Below are 22,003 nucleotides of genomic sequence, written 5' to 3'. Positions count from 1 at the left end.
TAGAGTGGATTTACGAATTCAAATCGCTAATTGGCCATTGAACTAGATGATAGGATATGAATAGTGCATTCAAGAGTGTAATTATCCGCTGAATTTAGTAGTGCAGATTGTTGCAATCGTTCGAACTGGACCTTAGTTTTGTGATGGATTTTTAACTTGCTTGAATTATTGGAGATACTTAGTTTGATAGATAAGGCTTTCACCTGATTACAGCTCTAATTGCCTTTCACTTTGCATGCATAATTGCTTTTTCGTATCTAATTTTTAAAATGCAATGGCAAAGATGTCCGCACCTCTTACAGTCTTACTACATTTACTATTTTGGGGATAGTGTCAAGAACTTGACTTGACTTGAACTTTGGTAATGAATGACTTTAAAGGGAACTTAGTAATTTCTTTAATAAGGCTAGTTTCTTAAATATGGACTTACCTTTATAGTAAGCATGATAAATTTTTTAGATTGTATCTTAAAGGTTTTTTGGTCTGATATTATGTGTATGTTATTATTTGGGTGATTCTCTTCATAATTATATCTATAAAATAAATACGCACATGTGCAGTAACTGTCAATATCTTGGAAGATATGCTAATGTAACCAAGGATGTCTGTTGACTATGGTATTTTTGCTTGTTCGAAGCATACTGCAGCCAATAAGAATACTATTCATTATCTTGAGTTGTACTTTTCGATGGTTAATTGATGAATTTTGATGCTTTAATTCCTGTAAAATAATCTTAAACATTCTTATCTTCTAATAAAGCTTTAATAAAATACTTTTCCCTCTGTCAATAATGTTTATCAGGTAATGGAGAATGGACCTCCAACAATTGAATTTGAAGATGGGACAGTTGATGTTGAACGTCTGCTTGTAGAACCCCAAGATGGGAATGTCTCAGTGGATGGTGTCATGTGTTTTAATGAGAAGACCTCAGAGAAAGCTATTGACATCCTAGAGGTTTCCTGCAGTTTTGGTATATCCTGCAGTGTTGGTTGTTAAATTGTATCTCCCCTCCTCCCTCGCCTATGTAGATTCAAATATTGAGGAGTTCTTGTTTCAACTGAGTGAAATGATTATAGGAGTCTCTTGAACAGTTACTACTGAAATGTCTCTGTACAATAGAAGATGGGGTAGAGGATCTGGTAAAATAGAACGGGGAACCGATACTTATGTGATAATCTGGATGAATTCTCTTATTTCTTCAATTCTATCTCACCTATGTCTATTTTCAGTAGTCTATATTGTAAAATTGCACGAAACTGCACATTGGTGAACTATTTGTCGAGTAAGTACAATTCTTGTTACTTCCGGAACGGGATGGGAGATTGTTGCACATAGCATGTATTTTTGCCTTCCTTGATTTGATTTCCCTTCAGGTCATATTGTATATCTACACATTAAATATTACTCACGTCACAATTCTACAATCTTTCTCCAGCTGCTTTTCCCCATGAATTGAGTTCAAAAAATTGTTGTTCGCTGTTCTCTGAAATATGATTGGTATACATACCAAATCTTGCTTTTATACTTGATATTGTTAGATAATATGCTGCATACATATGTTATACAGAGTATTTCTTTAATGCCTGCAATTGCTCATAATTCGTGCTTCATGCAGGTGTGACAAGTGCTGGTACTACTCATGAAGGGGGAGATATTCTCAATAGAGATGTATGTCACTATTAATTTTCTTCTGAATTAATAGCCAGTTGTTACGAAAGTGTGATGCCATGGACTTTCTTTTTTAAGAAGAAATTGTAGAAAGAAATAGAAATCAAGTGGAGTTTATTTGAGGAATTTGAAGAATTGAGCATTCAAGAATAGAGAGAGTTGGTTTCTGGGATAGCTGATTAGTTGTATCACAGCGAGGAATTATGATTATTTTAAACTTTGGGAGAGAACTTTGACTTTAGATGTCAAATATCAGTCTTAACAAAGTTCTAGAATAAATATTCATATGTAAGAATTGCTATTTAGTTACTCCCTCCGTCCCATTCAAGATGGCCACCTTTCCTTTTTTTGTTTGTCCCAATCAAGATGACCACTTTCCAATTTTGGAAATAATCCCCTCTCTCCTCATTAAAATCTTCAACTACCTCTTTCCTCTCTACTTTATTCCACCTAACAACACTTCCTAATATCCCGTGCCACTAAAAAATGTGGCCATCTTGAGTGGGACGGAGGGAGTATAAAATATTGAAGAAAATTCTAATACTGTAGATTTGTTTGACTGCTGTGTAATTGTTTTCAAGTTCTCAAAGTAGTGTCTTCTTTGCTGAGTAACAGATTTCCATCCTCTGTGAAAACAAAAACGCTTTGGTTAATGGTTATCCAAATTATTGCTCGTCCCGGTCAACTCCCATAAATGCTTTTGCTTGTATCTATATCCAATACAATTTTCACTGCCTATATTAGGAAAAAAAGCCAAGCTTTTTTGTTTTCACCGAGGATGGCTATCTGTAGGTACTTAATTCATTACACACTGCGGATGACGGTGGCTATTTTATATTGCAAAATGATTTCTGTAGCATGGGAGAAGAGTATCTTCTAGGTGAGTATCCCCGTACTCGAATGGTCTTATTAAACTTTTCAGTCATTAAGTGGCACATATTGCTAACTGTTCTTTACCCTCACCCAACCCAAAACCAATCAAAAAGAAAACTGCTGTATTGGGTATGCAGGTGTTGAATTCGCTGAAAGAATTACAGATCTGGAATATGTTTCAAGCGAATGCTTGCAGACCTCTGTTTCATGCAGTCCAGTTCTTACATGTGCTGGTATTGACTCTCCGTGGAAATCAGATCTATTCAAAACAATGGAAGTGCCAGAATGCCAAAATGATGTAGTTGATATCAAGAGTTATGAGTTTAGTGAAATTCCTAGTCCTCAACATGAGTCTGAAAAATTGGCTGAGAAGAAACCTCTGAAATCACCACAAGAGAATATTGGCAAGGTCCATGACTTTTCAAGACACTCTTTTAATGGTTTACCATCTGATGAGAATGCTACAAGCCTTTCCCAACCAGTGGAGATGTTTTCCTGTGCAAAGGATGAGAAAAATGATGAATATGGGCAGACATGCCAAAGTGGTGAGTTTAACAGAGTTCAGGGGAAGGATGAATTGGTAACCTTGTTTTCTGCAGAAAGCCCAACTGATGCACTTCCTGCGCTAAAGAGATCTCGTAAGCCCACGAAAAGGTACATCGACGAAGTAGTAGATCCTATTTCACGTCATTCAAAGAGAAGGCGGGAGGTTTCATCTTCAATCTTTAGGGATAAGTCTGTAGAAGTCAAAAATCACAAAAAATGTCACGTGGGCTCTAAAGCCATCAAATTACCAGCTGAAGAATCTGATGTGAAAGCTATTCAAGTCCCCTTTGGCTTGCTAGCGCGTAAAGAATGTCCAGAGAGTCCTGCATATAATTTGGTAAGTAGATTTTGTTTGACCATCACTTAATTAATTGAAATTGAAATATTTTCTATACTCCATTCTGAATAGTGAACAATAATACTGTTTTGATTCAGAAACTTATTTTGGTGTCCAAATGTTCCTATCTAGAAGTTGGTTTGTTGTACTGATTAGCATTGGATTTTAGCCTTATACAAGCTTTTATTGCTAATATGGTTACATTTTTGTTCAACTCTAATTAATGATGTTGGTATTTGATATAACAGGTGCACAGTTCAGATACAAGAATTTTGATGAATAACCCAAAAGATAACGGTGTTGCTTCAGAGAATCAAAAGAAAAGGGATGAATGTACTCCAGTTGTTCATCAAATGAAAAGGAGTGATGGTACCCCTGCAGAGAGTCAGAAGAAGGATGACAAAGTTAGTGGAGCCCACTTAATGAAAAAGGATCAATACATCACAAATATTCATTTCACAAAGAGGAATGAGAGTGTCATGGCAGCAAGTCACAAGAAAAAGGAGAAAGGTGTAAATGGAGTCCCTTTAATGAAAAGTGATGACCATCTCACAGCACCAAGTCAGAAAATAAAGGAACGAACCATGTTTGCTGGGAGCCCGAAAATGAAAGATGAGTGTGCAACAGCAATATATCAAAAGAAAAGAGACGAGGTTAGTGGCCGGAGGAAGCACCATAGGCTTTGGACTACTGCGGAGGTTAAAAAATTAGTTGATGGTGTCGCTGAGTACGGTGTTGGAAGATGGAGTAGAATAAAAAAGATCCACTTTCCTGCGTCTGCCCATCGTACCTCTGTAGATCTCAAGGTAAAACCATCTTTTTTGGGTAATGTTGTACCAGTGATGGCTGGCATGTGATTTGGTGATGGCAATTATCGCAGGACAAATGGCGAAATCTTTTGAAAGCAAGCGGTTTGCAGGGACGACAAAATGAACAGGTAATCTCTCTTGAGGTTTTTTTTAATCAGGAAAGTTTTAATATATATATACACAAGTTGATTCAGGGAGAGAAGAAGCGCAACGTGGCGTGGCGGCCTCTGCCAAAGTCCATCTTGCGGCGTGTTTGTGAACTGGCGGCAATGCACCCATATCCCAAGGGCGGGAAACGGAAGACGACGCTTTTTCGCCATGTTTCTCCAGATAAAAATACCGATATTACATTGAGTGACTATAGAAGGATCTTACGAAGTATTAGCGGTAGTTGATCTTTCTGTTCTGTTTGTATCATCAACAGAGAGGTTAGGTCATTTCCTGAATTGACTGTTTCGTCAGACACATCTAGCGGATCGATAAGCATCCGACGTTTGTGGAATAACAATCAAACACCTGATTTATTGTCGTAGGACGAGAAAATACTAGAAACAGCAAAGCTGAAAAAACACGAGGGCATATTAGGGAAGTAATGGATGGATATGGTTCAGCCACCTTCGTTGGCATTGTTGTCTCCGTTGTTATCTCCTCCGCTGCCCCACTGGTTATAGTACTGCCTTGGTATGTTGTGATGGTTATCTATGTTGCGGTCGACTTGGTTGGTTTTCATCATGACGTCATCTCTTCTGCTGCCGACTAGTGCTCGCTGATGTGCCGCCAAGCATAGGAAACTGATCAGCGCAACCAACGCAAATGCCACCAATTTCATTCTCTTCACTTCTGATTTCAAAAGAAAAATGTGTACGACTCAGTAGTCATGTAACATAGCTATATAGTTGGAGCTCATATAATCTATGACATAATATCATGCAAAATTTTAAGCTAAGAAGGTAAACTTACTAGGCAGTGAAAAAAGGTTTTCGAGCATCTTTTCAGATTAATCACCCGGAGTTGAGCATAAAATCAAGGTATCTACTTGGATATATATTACTAGAAGATTGATGTTGTTACTGTTAATTGTTTGGTCACATGAAATCTTGTAAGTTTTTTAATGTAATTTTAAATTTATTTTGTAGCAAGTGGACAAGGGACGGCCAAACAATTTTCACCTTTGGCGTCTTATAGTTTAGCAATTGTTGTAGGATTGGACCCAACACAAGGAAGTGGACAAATTAGTTGCCTTAATAGGAAAATTCCACTTTGCAAGTGGTTGTATTAGTCACGAAGTCAACTTGAGAGAATTTAGGTTTACTGTTTTAGGCATTTTGTGCAGTCAGGTGGAACTTTAGTGGAAAGTAGACAGTGAGTGGAGAAACCCTTTTTGCACCATAATCCTCTACATAATTGAATCTAAACTACATTTTACTTATACAACATAAAAAAAAAAATCGACCGGGAATCAAAAGTAATATAATAATATTATACTCCTAATAAATTAAGACAATAAGTGGCTGTAGTTTAGTGGTAAGAATTCCACGTTGTGGCCGTGGAGACCTGGGCTCGAATCCCAGCAGCCACATAAATTGTTTTAATTTTGAAAGTAAGACATGATTATTTTACTGATATGATTTCTTTATTTGCTAGGAATTAATGTGGTTTATTTATTTCAGTGATAATAAGATCACACATATATACTCTTCTTTCTCTTATTATCTTGTAATTTATAGAGAGGTGAGTTTTTTGATTCTGTTAAGGGAAATGAAGAAATAAGGATTAAAATAAAGATGTGCTAATTTGTTTTTCAAAAATAATTTTGGGTATCTTCTAGTTCAATTCATAACCTGAGTCGTACAAAATATAAATCAGATCGTTATGAGGTCATTAGACTCATTACAGTTTATTAATCAATTGCATTTGTAGATACTTTCCAGTTTCCATTAATATTGCATATTCTTATCAGTAATAGTCATATTTTACGTCACTTGATAACCTACCAAAATGACAAAATGACTCCATTATTATCGAAATGGAGGGAGTACTAAAAAATGACTTGTCAATTTATTATTATGCTATAGTCTAAAAATATTTGATGCACTAATTTAGTATTTGACCAATTCTCCCATGAACTAGGAAAAAAGCAAAATTATTTTTGGAAATCAAATTAGGATATCCTTATTTGAATCGTTAGGTTTGTATTTTTCTTAACTGAATTAACTAACCAAATTAAAATTCATCATGACTAATATAACAATGTAATGACATAAACCTACTAACGATTTAGGGACATTGTACCGGGGCATCATCACACTGCAACAAAGTGCATTATACTGTGGGTCCGCATAATATACAAATTATATTTTTTTACCATTGAAATTTCGTTAGAATCTTTATAAAATTATTTATTCGATACAAGATATACGAAAAAATAATTTAAATCTAGAGAATTATATAAAATTAATTTTTTAAAGATATTTTAGGATTGTCAACTGTCATTAAAAGTGACATATGACATTAAAGATTTTAATTTTAAAATCGACAATATTATAATAATTAATCGAAGTCATTCTATATGTTATTGCATATATGGTACTTTAACAATTCAACTACAACATTGTCGATTATTTCATAACTATCAATAAATTGATTCTCTAATTTTATCTTTATTTCTTAAAGATCTATCATGTAGTGTAATTTGACCTTAAGTCTCATATGTATGATTTGAATCATTTATATATATATATATAGGGATGTATTAAGATGACAATCCTCTTTATTGTAACACCATACCACCATTTTAGGCCATTAGATCTGAAAATCGTGTGCTTGTCATGCTGCCACGTGTAAAAACACGGAGGGGTAAAATAGGAAATTTCTAATTTTACGTTACCAGATTGCAGTGTTGTTAATTGAATATTGCAGTCTTACCACAACAATATTGCAGTTTACCACAACTTGCAATATCTAATGCGAGACTGCAATATCTAATATCTGATGACTGCAAACCCGTGTTTTTTCACGAAACTTAATCCTAGGCGTCCATAGACGAGATCTAACGGACTATATTGGTGGTATGGTGTTATCCTATCTATGGTGGCACCATAGTGCACCCCTATATATATATATATATGTCCATGATCAATTGAGATTTTTTAGGGTAATTGAGAAATGAGATGCAATATCAGCCACTCATTTTTATTAAATGAGTGGTCCAGATTTTGCCACACAAAAAATATTTTTAGTATAATTTATTATGAAAGGGTAAAATGGTAATTTCATAGTAATTAAACTTGAACAGCAACTCCCATCTCTTACTCTCTGCTTCTCGATCTCTCTCTCCATCTCTCATCTCTCTCCAGCCGCTGCGCCTCTCTCTCGTTCTTGGCACCACAGTGCCATTGCTGCTCGCCGAAGTCAGTCCCTCGCGTATCTCTCTCTCGTTTCTTTTCTTTTCCGGCGTTTCACAACGCCATCGCTATTTCCTGCCGGCGTACCCTCTCAAATCGATGAGGAAGGTTTGGGGAAGGAGAAGAAGCTAAGGGGGAAAATCGAGGTTCGTGAATTAGCGAAGAAAATCTTGAGAGAGAAGGAATCGGAGCTGTGGCGGCAATCAATGCTTGAATCCGAGGATTTACCCTCTAGCTCTCTCAGATCTGGTCAATCCGACGAGGAATTCATCGTCGATGTCATGATCTGCTTCATCCTCGCCGGAAGAGACACCACGTCAGCGGTGCTGATGTCGTTGCTAAATTGATTGTGCTGCCGTATTCGGTGGTTAGTTGTTTTCTCTTTTCCCCTAATTTGATTAGGTTTTGCTGATTCACCTCCAATTGTTTATATTATCGGTTACAGTAAAATGCAGTGATGCAATCTAGCAAATTTGGTTGTGCATTCTTCTTCATGATTAGGTTGGATTGATCTGGAATTATTTGAATTCATGAAGAATGCTATTTCCTTCGTACTCCTTTAACTTTGGTAGTTATTAGTAGTATTTAATTTTTTGAGGTTCAATTTGATGAAATTTTGTATCACTGAATTGAAATGCTAGTGTGTGTTTGTGTGTGTGCGTTTCTCCCCAATTTTAATCATTTTGTTGTGATGAACTTGATTGAATTGAAAATATTTTCCAACACAGAGATTGTGATTGGGGATTTGATGTGGCAGGCTGATTTTGAGGATGCGTTGACAATTGATATTCTCGGTATTCAAAATGTGAATTATAAGTGTTATTTTTTAGTTGTTGACATGTTAATACAAGTTGTTGACATTTGATATTCTCGGTATTGATATGTGAATTATAAGTCTTATTTTTTTAGTTGTTGACATTTTAATACGAGTTGTTTATATTTGATATTCTCGGTATTCAAATGTGAATTATAGTAAGTGTTATTTTTTAGTTGTTGACATTTTAATACGAGTTGTTACATTTGATATTCTCGGTATTGATATGTGAATTATAAGTGTTATTTGTTAGTTGTTGACATATTAATACGAGTTGTTGACATTCGATATTCACGGTATTGATATGTGAATAATAAGTGTTATTTGTTAGTTGTTGACATTCGATATTCTCGGTATTGATATGTGAATTATAAGCGTTATTTTTCAGTTGTTGACATTTTAATACGAGTTGTTGACATTCGATATTTGTTGTTGACATTCGATATTCTCGCTATTGATATGAGAATTATAAGGGTTATTTGTTAGTTGTTGACATTTTAATACGAGTTGTTGACATTCGATATTCTGGCTATTGAATGTGAATTGAATAGGCTGTTTTTATTCAGTAAAGTTTCTTGCTGATTTCTTGTCTTTTATTGCTCCTTCCATTCTATATAATCATTAAATTCTTTGTCTCTCATCAAAATTCGTAAAGGTTGTGTTCTTGTGCAACATTTCATTCGATACATACAAATTCAAAATTCTGGAGTATGGGAGAGATGGCTTCTCTTTGAAGTTACACAGAGGTATGTAATCTCTTAATTTTTATCTCACAAAAAAAGTAAATGTATGATGATTCATTTAGTTTAATTAATCAATCAATTGTCCAGTGTAAATTAATGATGTTTGAATTAATGACAGCATGGAGAAATGGATGAATTGGGGCAGAAGCTGATGTACACGAGCCTGGAACTGGAGAAGCTGAAATTAGAAGCGATGAAAGAAATGCAGAAAAAGAAAGAATACGTGAACCAACTGATCCAGCTCCAGAAATGCACCATCGAAGAGCGAGACGAAATAAAATCAATTATTGATTCGTTTATGGAATTGGAAGTTTTAGGGTTTGGATTATCAATTGTGTTGGATGTGAGCTGGGTTGGGGAATCAAGTTTTTTTTATGACATATAAATGACAAACCATTTGCAGAAACCGCCATTGAAGATGTTGAAATCAGCTATATAATTCATGTCAACTATACGCATATAATGTCAACTAGTGTACAATCCATATCAATTATATATATAATCCATGTCAACTACATACATATAATGTCAACTACAATCCATGTCAACCACATACATATAATATCAACTACATATATCTACATACATAGAGAAATCAATTGAAAAAGCAAATAAACCTCATAGGCATTGTGGAAAATGTCATAAAGTGAACGATCATAATGCCAGAAGTTGTGGCAAAGAGAAGACATAATTGTTCTTTTTTAATAATCAGAGTTGTTTTTTATTTTTGACATATACTATAAGTTTTTGACATTTTCTTATTAGTTGTTGATATTTGATTTTGCTCTCTATTGATGTGTATTGTATGATCATCTTACCAGAACTTGTGGTAAAAAGGAAAAAAAAAAAAAAATACTTGTTCATTTTTAATTATAAGATTTGTTTTTTGAGTTGTTCACACTATAAAAGTTGTTGCCAAGCTGTTGACATTTTGCTATAAGTTATTGACATTTGATATGCATTGACATGTATTGTATGACCACGATGCCAAAACTTGTGTCAAATAAAAAAATTAAGATAAAATAGTTGTTATTTTTTAATTACTAGAATTATTTTTAAGTTGTTAACACTTTATACAAATTGTTGACAAGCTGTTGACATTTTGCTATAAGTTGTTGACATTTGATATGCAAGCTATTGACATGTGTTGTATGATCATGATGTCAGAACTTGTGTCAAATAAAAAATATTAAGATAAAATAGTTGTTATTTTTTAATTACAAGAATTGTTTTTGAGCTGTTGACACTATATACAAGTTGTTGACATTTGATATACAAGCTGTTGATATTTTTATATAAGTTGTTGACATTTGATATAAAAGTTGTTGACATGAAACCAGAACTTGTTTCAAATAAAAAAATTAAGAGAAAATAGTTGTTCTTTTTTAATTATAAGAATTGTATTTGCGTTGTTGACATTTCAATACAAGTTGTTGAACTGATTGACATTTGATATATATTACTTACTACTAAGTTCAAAATTCAGAATCCACAATAGTAGTCCATGGTTTGTGTTGGAAGTGCAGTTTTTGGGAAGAAGCCTTCAGCAACCCAAAATTTGATGAGTTTAGAGGCACATATCTCACAATCTTCCGAGAATGCACCCAGGTAAAGGAAACAACCTTAAAGTCTAGCGGGCAAGTAAATGTAGCTGAGAACCAAGATCTCCATGTAGGAACCCTCCCCCATTGCAGCATCGGCAATATTTTCTTCAATCCTTTTCCAGAAATCAATCTTTTCTGTCTCCTAATGAGAAGACCACCAACCACAACCAGTGACAGACGAAGACCTTTCCATTTCTCGACGATCGATCTTCCAATTTCCTTCAAATGAGGAGGGCAATGCAATGTAACATCATCATTATCATTTTTCAGCATATCACCGAAGGTAAGATAACAGAGCAACTGCCAATTGTGCTCCAGCCCGAGCAGCTGCATCTCATGAAGTAAACTAGATTTTTCAAAAATTTTATCAGCGACCTCCCGAGGCCTAGTGGAAAGAAGAATCCGGCTGCCGTTCTCCTTATCCGGCAAGGTGTGCACGATCCGATCCCAAGCATTAGTGTCCCAGACATCATCCACGATGATTAGAAACTTGAGATTGTAAAGCTCCTAATGCAGGCACTGGAGCAACGTCTGCTCGTCGCCCTAGGTGGCATAGTGGTCTGATTGGTAGTTTTTGCTCTCCATGATTACTAGCAGTTCATGACCTCAACTATAATTCATTTACTACTGTTGAATATCAAATGAACTTAGTAAATTTGTTAAATTTAGTCATGCATCAAAAACATTATTCCGATATTTCATACTGAGAAACATGTTTTTACAGCGGGACGAAATTATTTGATATCAAAATCATAAAAATAAAAAAATAAAAACACTTCGACAAACTTTCAGTAGCCAACTTCATTGAGAACTTTCATCAAACAGTTGGCAGAAAGATGCTACTTACATATGTCAACAGTATACAATATCATGTCAATGACAAGTATATGCTGTTTATAGAAAACACAAGTATATTGTTATAACTATGTCAATAGCTATTGTATAAAATGTTAATAATCTTAAAAATTTAAACAAATCCTTAACTGGAAGGAGATGCTTGTTCTCTTCCTTTTTTACCAGCAACAATATTCAATTCCATTTCTTCCGGTTTTACCATAGCTAATCAACAAAAAAAAATCAGCAGAAATCGAATTCATAAGAAAACAAATCCAGATGTGTTTTAACACACTAAAATCGAAGCAATATACTTAAAATTTGAATAAATTTCTTAACCTGTAGAAGTCGCTTCAACGATCGCCGATTTGGATGCCTTTTTCCGGCAACAATCGGCGCTTCAGCTCCATCCGATTCGCTTACATTTAGTTCTTCGATCCTCATTTTTGGAAATTATTGATGTAGGAAATTGACTTCGTAGATCTAGGATTAGGAGATGAATAACAATGTTTGATTGATTTTTGAAGATTTGCAGAATTGTTTGGGAGAGAAACGTTCGAGAGTTTTAGAGGGGTTTTGAATATAATTTAAACATTTAGAACTGAAATGACAATAATACCCCCTTATTGACATAAACTACATGTTGTTGACATTTCATAAATATTCTGGATGAGCGGCTGATATTGCATCTCAATTCTCAATTAGGCCCAAAAATCTCAACCTAATAGCACTCTCTCTCTCTCTCTCTATATATATATATATATAGAGACCAACCTAATTAGAATCCCATTATCCACAAACCCACTCTTAAAGACCGAACCACCGAATCATACCAAATTAGGACATTTAGATCTAGTTTTTTATGGATGAGATTCACAAATTTATAAATTATTTTCTCCTTCATCACCAGTCTATTTTTATTCATCCGAAGGTAAATAAGTCATACTAACACGTTACGAATATTTAACTTCATTCCAGAATATATTACTTCATTCCGGTAGGTTTTTACTTCATTCTAATAGGATTATTACTTCATTCTAGTACGTAAATGCAGTTTCGGCGTCGCGTGCCGTTCTTTCTCTCTACAATATCTATCACCACCGCTACTACGTTGATATGGTGTAATAAACACATGGAATAATATAATAAATTATATGAATGAAGTATCATTTGAAGTTCTACTGAAATGAAGTAAAAACCATATCCAATGAAGTAATAACGTTTCTGAATGAAGTAATAAAATCACTTGAATAAATTGCATTTTTAATGTCAATAAAGTAAAAACTCATGTCAATGAATTCGAATAAAGCATATGTTGAATTATTTCAAAACCTACTTGAAGCAAGTAAAAACATGTTGTAGTTTCAATGTATTACGTACAGAATGAAGTAATAAACCTATACAATGAAGTAAAATTGGCTTGTAATGAAGAGCGAAATTTTTTTTACACAACATATCTCATCAATAAACTAGATCTTATGGCCCAGATTTGTTCTCTAGTTCGGTCTTTAAGAAGGATTCGACATTGATTACAACTCTCTCTATATATATATATAGGGGCATGTTAGGGTGCCATCACCCCTTAAAATAACACCATACCACCATTCCTAGCCAATCATTTGTACACGTGGACGAATAATAAGCTGCCACGTGGCAAAAAAAAAATTCTGAAAAAAGACGGTAAGCAATTTACTGGTTAAATTTGTTGGTCTTTAACCAAGCAATATTTCTTGTCCAGCAATATCCGACACACTATACAGCAATCTATAGATTGCTGTGTAGTGTTTGTAATATTGCTGTGTAGCCTTTATAATATTGCTGTATAAGCGGTATCACGGTGTCATTTTAAGAGGGGTTGTCATTTTAACACAAACTTTTATATATATATATATATTGCTTCGTAATCGGTTAAACTATGAACTGATAGCTTCGTCACCTCAAAACCCAAAAATGAAGAGAGTTGAATTACCTACTTACCATTGGATTGCCACTAGTACTCTAAGCTAGGTGTAAACCTCCCAAATTTTAACAAAATCTCTTCAGCTAAATTTGTAGGGTGACCTGTCACCAATCAAGACAAATATAATCAACTATCTAAACACCAACAAATACTAGTAACTTTTATAACATGAACGCTGAATCAGTTTGTTAAACATAAAAATTAATCCAAGAAATGGAAAATGGTTGTTATTTGAAATCAGGTTTCACTGGGTAAGTGCAGCCAGATCTTTGAATAATGACATTAGCAGCATAACAACCAGCTTTTACACAATCCTCTATTGGTCTCCCTAGAACCAGTTGGGATAAAAATCCACCAACAAAAGCATCCCCTGAGAAAAAAAATTGTGTACAAATAATTCAAGAGTTGTTATTAGATGCTTTATAGAAACATTAATGAAAATGATCTTGAGATGCTATTTACACTTCATTTGGCTAATAATAGTAGTAAATATAGATCAAAAGTAAAATAGATTGATTGACACACCTGCACCATTGGTGTCAATGAGTTTTTCTTTCGGCACACGAATCACAGGGAAGAGCTTGACCTTTCCATCATCTGCAACGACGACCGGATCAGCACCTTGCGTAATAACAGTAATTCTTTTTCGTGTCCCAAATGCCTTAGGCCACTCACAAATTTTCAATGCTATTTCTTCAACATTTTCAGTCTGTTACCCGAGAAATATACGAGTCAGTCTATAGTAAAACAATTAAACGCGTGTTAGTCTGAAACAGTTACCTCCCATCTGTGAACTTTCGAGAGAGTTCTTGCTTCTGTCTCGTTTCCGAAAAGATAGTCAATGTACCTACATCAATCATTATTGTAATTATATAAGTTCCCAATCTTGTATCTAGGTAATGCAAAGAATCAAGTAACGAGCCTCACGGGAATACTTTCGCTTGTACATCCTTGAAGAACTCACAGATAAATGGAGCAGATAGGTTCATCATGAAAACCTACATGGAGACAAATAAATATTGGAACAAAGGTTGTCTCATCCATTTTTTTTTTATCAAAGATACAATAAATTGAGTACCTTTTTTCTGGAAGCTGCATGATCAGCAACAAGCATTATAGACTCTGGTGAAACAGTAAGAAAAAATCCAGCAATATAGTAGAATTTGCCCCTTTCCACTGCCAAAATAAAAATAAGTATAGTGATTAATATGACTCAAGGCAAGCACTACCTTAAATGTATCATTACCTAATGCCCAATTTTCAGCTTTCCTCAACTGATCAATTTTATAGCAATTTGCAGCTGACAAATTGGCAACAAGTGACCTGCATTATTGTTGTTGTCACTATATGGTTAGTCTAGTTAGAGGATGTATATGCAATAGAGAAGGTGATACCAAGGCAATAAAATTAAAAAAATAAACACAAAAACAATCTACTCCCTCCGTCCACCAATAAACGTCCGATTTGAAACAGATTAAGGTGTTTAGGTGACTAACCGTCCGTGGCCCATCACACATACAGCACAAGTACCAGTAGGAGATTCATCTTCATAGTAGCAAACCTAATAATCCAATCTGGTTTATTTGTAATGAGATAACAAATGGAAGTTGAGGAAAACTATATACTCCATATAAATTAATAACACAATTTTGATGTTATAGGAAGGATGATAAGAGTTTGACTAACATTAACACCAGATTGTAATGCTTTTTTCTTCATTTCCTCCCCAAATTTGTCCTTTCCAATTGATCCTATGAAAGTAGTTGCACCTGGAATTTGAAGCATCCACTGAAAATGACATGTCCAAAAAAAAGAGTATTTAGTAAGTATGTTTCTAAACAACAAGAAGAATCACTAGTACCTGTGCAACTCTGATTGAATTCTGGGTGGCTCCTGCATTGCAGAATGGTTATGCAACAATTAATTAATGTCACCAATTTGATCAATTTTGAATTTCATTTACCCCAATAACCAATTCATGTAAGTATTTAAGTAATTTTGAAAAAATTGAATTTCATTTACCTCCAGCTATGTAGTCGACTTTATAGTTTGATGCCATCTCATCATACCTGAAATGGGGCCAGTATCATTTTGTATGACCAGAAGTTATAAGTGTAATTCAGTAAGAGAATTGGTAATTGGAGAAGTAGAAAATGATGGAAATAGTTACATAGGCAAGTGCTTGTCCTCTGCCATAATAGCATCATTTGATTTAAGACCATATCTGTGGTGTAATGCAATAATCAAATTCAGCATCGCAGGATTATGAATAGGAAATTAGGAATTAAGATCACATGTAATTTATAATAATAGTAATACTATAAGAATGATGAAACATTACTTGTCGAGGAATGCTTGATCGACCACTGCAGAAATATCAAGAAGTGGATTGCCCATTCCTAAGAGGATTCCATGGTACTCCATTTTAATATTCAAAAAAAGAGATCAACACAGGGTATGAATGATGCAATATTATATACATATATAAACAAGAATTGCATTCAAATAGGCAGAGGCCGCGTAACACGTAAGTTCAGTGCATCACGTGGCTTCATACTAGGCTTGTTACTTGTACCTCTCCTATTTGTAATTACTCCATTTTAAATAAAATTCACCCATTACAAAACAATGTTCAAACTTTTATTATTTTTGAGTTTTTATTTTTTATTATTTTTTTATATCATAGCGTCAAGTGTATACGATAATTGTGTAGCCATTGACCACCGGAACAATGAGAAAATACAATAATCAAATGTAAGCATAGTGAACCAACACGCCTTTATAGTGAATGCTTTAAAGTTTAATTCACTTAAGGGAGTTGTAGCTCACTATAGAGACCTTTTGGTTCATAAGGATTTGAAATCATAGAATGAACCATAATCCATAATGTCGTCATAGTATATTTCATGTTTTCAAAATCCATCCAATCTCATCCTCATATTTTTTTTATTTAATACTGTAGTTGAAATTTAGTCTCTATATATATGTGGTTACACATTAACCACTACCCATTACTACTTCACACTCCAGTATAATGAACTCTGACGAAGAAATTATTTAAAATTATTAAAAATAAAATAAAATATAAGATAATAAAGGATTTATTAGGCTCGGGATGACAGTTTAGGTTTGATAACTAAGCTTTGGGGCCATAAGTAAAAATATAAGTATCAATTTACTTAACTTAATTCATTAATTATCACAAAAATACCATTGAGGTAAAATGATTGAATTTTTTATAAGTATGAAGATGCTACCGATTAAAAATAGAGACGCAGCTTAATGTCGAGAGATAAAATAAATATGAAAATTGAAATAAATGATCCAATAGATTTAAACCAAGTTGAATAAAATACAGGCGAATTCCATGAATCAAAAGATCCCAGTTTAGGGGAAATGAGCATAACTAAATTAAGAGTGAAGAACCATGTGATGATGCGCCTAATTATAAAGATCATCGTCATCGGCTGCGGCGGTGGGAGCTGCAAAAGGATCGGCTGCAGTAGAACCACTAGTATTGTCAGCAAACCGGAATTCAGAACCGAATCCTCTTGATTGCTGCAGCGTCTGAGCAAACGACTGATACTTGCGAATGTCAGCATCGCTAACACTCCTCCGAGCATACTTCATTGATTCCTCAAAGTGAGAAGCCCTGATCTCAGCTACTTCGTCGTCCACATCTTCCTCCATGGCCTCTGGGTTGTCTCTGCTTCTTCTCTCCTTCTCAATGTCCTGAAAAGACACGATTTGCAAATTTGAGATTTGGCTTATCATATAAACATATGATGTTTCCAAAGCCAACCATTTACAGAATCTTACTATTGACACACTTACTTTCTCAATGTTCTCTCTGATGGCATATTTGCAAGCACGTTGGCATATTTCCGTAATGTCAGCGCCGCTGAAACCTTGAGTGTATTTAGCAAGGACTGTAAGGTCAACATCTTTGGCAATGGGTGACTTTCTTAAGCATGCCTTGAAGATCTGAAGACGTGATTCCTCATCAGGAAGAGGAATGTAAATCAGCTGATCAAGACGGCCAGGACGGAGAAGGGCAGCGTCAATTATATCAGGCCTGTTGGTTGCACCAATAATGAAAACTGTTTTCTTAGCATTCATTCCATCCATTTCAGTCAGGAGCTGATTCAATACCCGGTCAGCAGCACCACCGGCATCTCCTTGGCTGCTTCCTCTCTGCAAGTAAAGAGAACTCAAAATATTTAGTGAACTAGAAAGATAACCGAGCTGTGAAAAGTTGAATACAAAGATTCAGAATTCCCGTACAAACCTGAGTTGCAATTGAGTCCAATTCATCAAAAAACAAAACACAAGGAGCAGACTGACGAGCCTTATCAAAAATTTCTCTAACATTGGCCTCACTCTCACCAAACCACATAGTCAGCAACTCAGGGCCCTTGACACTGATGAAGTTTGCCTGACATTCATTCGCAATAGCCTTGGCCAGTAAAGTCTTTCCACATCCAGGAGGACCGTAGAAAAGCACTCCCTTGGAAGGTGACATGCCAAACTTTTCAAACTTCTCAGGATGCTCCACTGGGTATTGAACAGTCTACAAGACAGCAAAGAGATTGAAAACATGTGTTAAGAGAGACAATTGTTTGCTAACGAAACAAATGAAAAAGCAAAGAGCAAGAAAACAGGTTAGTACCTCTTGGAGTTCACGCTTTACATTTGTAAGGCCTCCAATATCTTCCCAGCTAACGTTAGGCACTTCAACAACCTATCAATAATGCACATTATCAGTTATGTGAAGGAACCAAAAAAATAGAACAAGGAGAAGTATGGTGACATGCTTACTGTTTCACGTAAAGCAGATGGATTGCTTGTTCCGAGAGCAGTCTGGAAGTGCTCATTGGTAACAGCCATGGAATTTAGTATCTCTGCATCAATGGTGTCATCTTCCAAATCAATCACATCCATCTTCTCCCTGATGCATTGAAGGGCGGCCTCAGTGCACAATGCAGCTAAGTCAGCGCCAACATAGCCGTGTGTGTCCTTGGAAATCCTTTCCAAATCAACCTGAAAATAGCTCAAATATTATGTTAGTGTTACTATATCTATTGTGATGCAGGAAAGATGAGATCAAAGAACAGCTTGAGAAACTCTAGCTTACATCTTCAGCAAGCTTCATATTCTTTGTGTGGATACGGAGAACCTCGAGACGCCCAACTTCATCAGGAACACCAATGTCTATTTCCCTGTCAAACCTACCAAATCTCCGAAGGGCAGGGTCAATGCTATTGGGACGGTTTGTAGCACCAATGACAATAATATGGGCACGGGCTTTCAGACCATCCATCAATGTCAACAGTTGCGAAACAATTCTCCTCTCAACCTCTCCATTGGTTTTCTCCCTCTTTGGCGCAATTGAATCAATTTCATCAATGAATATAATGGATGGTGCATTCTTCTCAGCTTCTTCAAAAGCCTTCCTGAGATTGCTTTCACTTTCTCCTGCCAGCTTAGACATAATTTCTGGTCCATTGATAACAAAGAAGAAAGCACCAGTCTCATTGGCCACAGCCCGGGCAATTAAGGTCTTTCCAGATCCTGGAGGTCCATAAAGCAGTATTCCTTTTGGAGGCTTGACACCAATTGATTTGAAAAGCTGTGGGTGCCTCAGTGGCAGCTCTACCAACTCACGAATCTGAGCCATCTGCTTGCGGACGCCACCAACATCATCATAGCCAACCTCATCCAATCGGTTCTCATCCTCCCTTTTAACAGGCTCTCCCTCACAAAATATCTCAGTATCAGGAGCAACTACACAGTACTCCGCAGGATCAGTCTCGATAATTTTAAACTCTACACTTCTCATTCCACCCCTGACAAGGAACAGGTCACCTTTTCTCACTGGCCGATAAGCCTCCAAGAAATATGCTGAGGAAAACAAAAGAAATTATTAGCCATGCACAAGAATTCAGACAGCCTACACAGAAGAACAAAGCATTTTCTATGTCAATCTCAGTATCAGCTTCTATAATACATTTTCAGGAAACAATGTGTTCATTCGAAATACTCACTCTAACAGTTTAATGTGTTCATTAGAAACAACTGAACTCTGAAGATACCCAAAAGTTATAAGTATTCTAGTATTCTGGTGTGATGAAACCTCAGATAATGGACACACCAAAAGAGAAAAGGCAAGTAAATCTGAATGCAAGAGAACTTACGCTTCAGGTAGGCATCAAAGAGATTCCCAGTAACCCCTTCAACGGTGTCATCAATGGGAAGTATGTGGACACGCTTCCCATACTTCACATCAGCACATTGATGCACGGAGACCACATCACCAAGCCTAACCCTGAGGTTATTTCTGACAACCTTGTTCATTCGGATCTTTGGTTCATCACAGGTATCATCAGCAAGGGCAATGCACACTGTATCCTTTCTTTTCTTGCCCTACATCAATAATGAGTGACATTAATCCAAGAGCAGATAAACTACCATAAAAATACAAGCAAACCAAAGAGATACCCAAGCAATATAGTGCCATAGGATTGCATAAATCCCCAAGTTCTTTTCATAAGTACAAAGTCATACCCAAGATAAGAAAAATAACTAGAATAAAAACCTAGCAGATTAAGTCTTTATGAATACAAGATAGAGAGCCAGCCAGATGAATCAAAGACATACACTAATCTCTGCTCCAAAACACCTATAACCAATATTGAATATGATACTAGACACCTCATCAACACAATAACATCGAATACGAAGATAAAGTATTGTACAGCTACATATTAGACTAGGCAAAAACTATCCTATAAAGAATTCTGTACAGTTTAGGGCCCGTGTATTAGTGACAAAAGGATACAGCCAACATAATCACCAAAAATGTGCATATATATTTTCTTAATGATACAGTTTATGAAGTGATTCTGTTGAAGCTGAACTCAAATTGAACCTGATAAATCCATCAAACGGAAGGAAACGACATATAAATTGACCAGAGATGTTGGGGATGGAATAAAACCTTGATCAAGATGGTGTCACCGCGGAAAAGCTGGAGCTTTTCCATCGTATCAGGGTGAATAGACACCACCGAATTATCATCGTTGACAGCCTCATCCACCACCAGCCGATTCGGCGCCTTTTTCCGCTCCAAGATCGCAGTGCTAAAATCTCTCTTTGTACCCTTACTGCACATCACAATCACAATCACAATTCAATAAAACAACAATGAAAAAAAGAGAACAATAATCAAGTTAATTGCTTGTGGAAATAATACATCACTACAATGCAATCAATAAAGAATGGGCGAGATCTGATAATGTGTAGGAACACTTACGAATCGGATGATTCCGGTTGACTCATGTTGTCGATAAGAGAAGCAGTATTTGCGTAAGGGTTTGCCAAAGAAGAAATCGCAGAATGTGGATCTGGAAATTGGGGGAGAGAGGGATGGAATTTATAGGGGGAGAGGTGTTTCTTGTTAGGAAAGCCGGAATTATATTTCTCTATTTTTTGTTTTCCTAATATAATTCATGTTCCTTGTATATTAGGTAATTATATTTGTTACCCTCTCGAAGTAAACTGTACTATATGGTAATTATATTTGGGATAGTGATTTAGAGACATAATACCCCTATTGTTTTTTTCCATAAATATAATATAGATTTTGACTAATATATCTTTAATAGTGTAATTATGGATAATTCTAATTTTAGGGGATTTTAATGTGAAAAATTTCAGTTAATATGGTACATTAATGTGATGTCTGATTAACATAACCACACACATTTTCATTTTTTTCTTTATATATCTGTATTTTCTTGAGAGTATATATTCTACAAAATTACAAATTTTCTACATATTTAAAATTTTACAGTAATAATTAAAAAATCAAATTTTAAAATAAAAAATCAAAATCAAAATTATGAAATTCTTATAATTAAAAATGTGAACTCAATTATTATTAATATACTATTATTTCTCAAATTTTAATTTATTGCATGAAGAATTAAGCTAAGACTCTAGTACTATATTTTATAAAAAAGAGTAAATATTAAATATGAAGCTTTGAAATATTAAATAAATGAGTTTAAAATGTGATAATTTTTTTGATAGAGGTTTGTAAAGTTCCAAAATTAAGAATTTATATAATTTAATATTATTTTAAAAAGTAAAGAATTAATTATAAAATTATTAAAATTTTGAACTCAAATTAGTATGAATAAATCATATCGTATCAATTTTTTTAAATTATTGCATGATAGCGAAATGAGCCAAGAAGTTTATTTATAAATAAAAGGAAAATATTAATTATATATCTTTAAGATATTAATAACGAGTTAAGAATTAAGATCATATGATTATATTTTGATCGAGATCCAATTATAACGTTCCCAAAAATTAGACATTTACAGAAATTAAAATTTGGGAAAAG

At 34.9% G+C, this 22,003-nt stretch overlaps 4 protein-coding genes and 1 non-coding gene across 10 annotated transcripts; 2 read left to right on the top strand and 3 right to left on the bottom strand.

Moving 5' to 3' along the window:
* The first annotated feature begins 779 nt into the window (after positions 1–779).
* LOC125205215 lies at positions 780–4,762 on the top strand. Of its 5 annotated transcripts, none has more exons than XM_048104039.1 (7): positions 780–971; positions 1,617–1,669; positions 2,462–2,549; positions 2,680–3,425; positions 3,674–4,231; positions 4,306–4,362; positions 4,420–4,762. In XM_048104039.1, exons 1-7 carry the CDS (start codon positions 806–808, stop codon positions 4,627–4,629), a joined length of 1,878 nt encoding a protein of 625 aa, XP_047959996.1. In that variant the 5' UTR covers positions 780–805; the 3' UTR covers positions 4,630–4,762. The 5 variants fall into 5 exon arrangements, with proteins under 5 accessions (XP_047959996.1, XP_047959995.1, XP_047959999.1 ...); XM_048104038.1 differs by having other exon boundaries at positions 781–971; positions 2,656–3,425; XM_048104042.1 differs by having other exon boundaries at positions 826–955; positions 2,656–3,425.
* LOC125205216 lies at positions 2,542–5,360 on the bottom strand. The gene is made up of 3 exons (XM_048104043.1): positions 5,195–5,360; positions 4,850–5,074; positions 2,542–3,279 (listed from the first exon to the last, which is right to left on the bottom strand). Exons 1-3 carry the CDS (start codon positions 5,220–5,222, stop codon positions 3,230–3,232), a joined length of 303 nt encoding a protein of 100 aa, XP_047960000.1. The 5' UTR covers positions 5,223–5,360; the 3' UTR covers positions 2,542–3,229.
* Positions 5,361–5,741: 381 nt separating this feature from the next.
* TRNAH-GUG lies at positions 5,742–5,813 on the top strand. The gene has a single exon. It is a non-coding gene; the product is annotated as a tRNA-His (tRNA).
* Positions 5,814–13,728: 7,915 nt separating this feature from the next.
* LOC125204220 (adenosine kinase 2-like) lies at positions 13,729–16,050 on the bottom strand. Of its 2 annotated transcripts, XM_048102815.1 has the most exons (13): positions 15,935–16,050; positions 15,764–15,817; positions 15,616–15,662; positions 15,455–15,486; positions 15,280–15,381; positions 15,090–15,154; positions 14,840–14,916; positions 14,672–14,769; positions 14,521–14,591; positions 14,374–14,440; positions 14,269–14,302; positions 14,119–14,190; positions 13,729–13,963 (listed from the first exon to the last, which is right to left on the bottom strand). In XM_048102815.1, exons 1-13 carry the CDS (start codon positions 16,015–16,017, stop codon positions 13,821–13,823), a joined length of 945 nt encoding a protein of 314 aa, XP_047958772.1. In that variant the 5' UTR covers positions 16,018–16,050; the 3' UTR covers positions 13,729–13,820. The 2 variants fall into 2 exon arrangements, with proteins under 2 accessions (XP_047958772.1, XP_047958771.1); XM_048102814.1 differs by having other exon boundaries at positions 14,119–14,302.
* An 853-nt stretch (positions 16,051–16,903) lies between these two features.
* Positions 16,904–21,047, bottom strand: LOC125205759 (cell division control protein 48 homolog E). The gene is made up of 9 exons (XM_048104864.1): positions 20,906–21,047; positions 20,591–20,756; positions 19,788–20,016; positions 18,728–19,494; positions 18,412–18,633; positions 18,263–18,334; positions 17,882–18,163; positions 17,428–17,787; positions 16,904–17,325 (listed from the first exon to the last, which is right to left on the bottom strand). The coding sequence occupies exons 1-9, from the start codon at positions 20,929–20,931 to the stop codon at positions 17,035–17,037; spliced, it is 2,415 nt and encodes an 804-aa protein (XP_047960821.1). The 5' UTR covers positions 20,932–21,047; the 3' UTR covers positions 16,904–17,034.
* Positions 21,048–22,003: the final 956 nt, after the last annotated feature.

Source organism: Salvia hispanica, chromosome 2 (assembly GCF_023119035.1).
Source record: "Salvia hispanica cultivar TCC Black 2014 chromosome 2, UniMelb_Shisp_WGS_1.0, whole genome shotgun sequence".
NCBI classification, from domain to species: domain Eukaryota; kingdom Viridiplantae; phylum Streptophyta; class Magnoliopsida; order Lamiales; family Lamiaceae; genus Salvia; species Salvia hispanica.
This window is presented reverse-complemented; position numbering and strand designations above follow the sequence as displayed.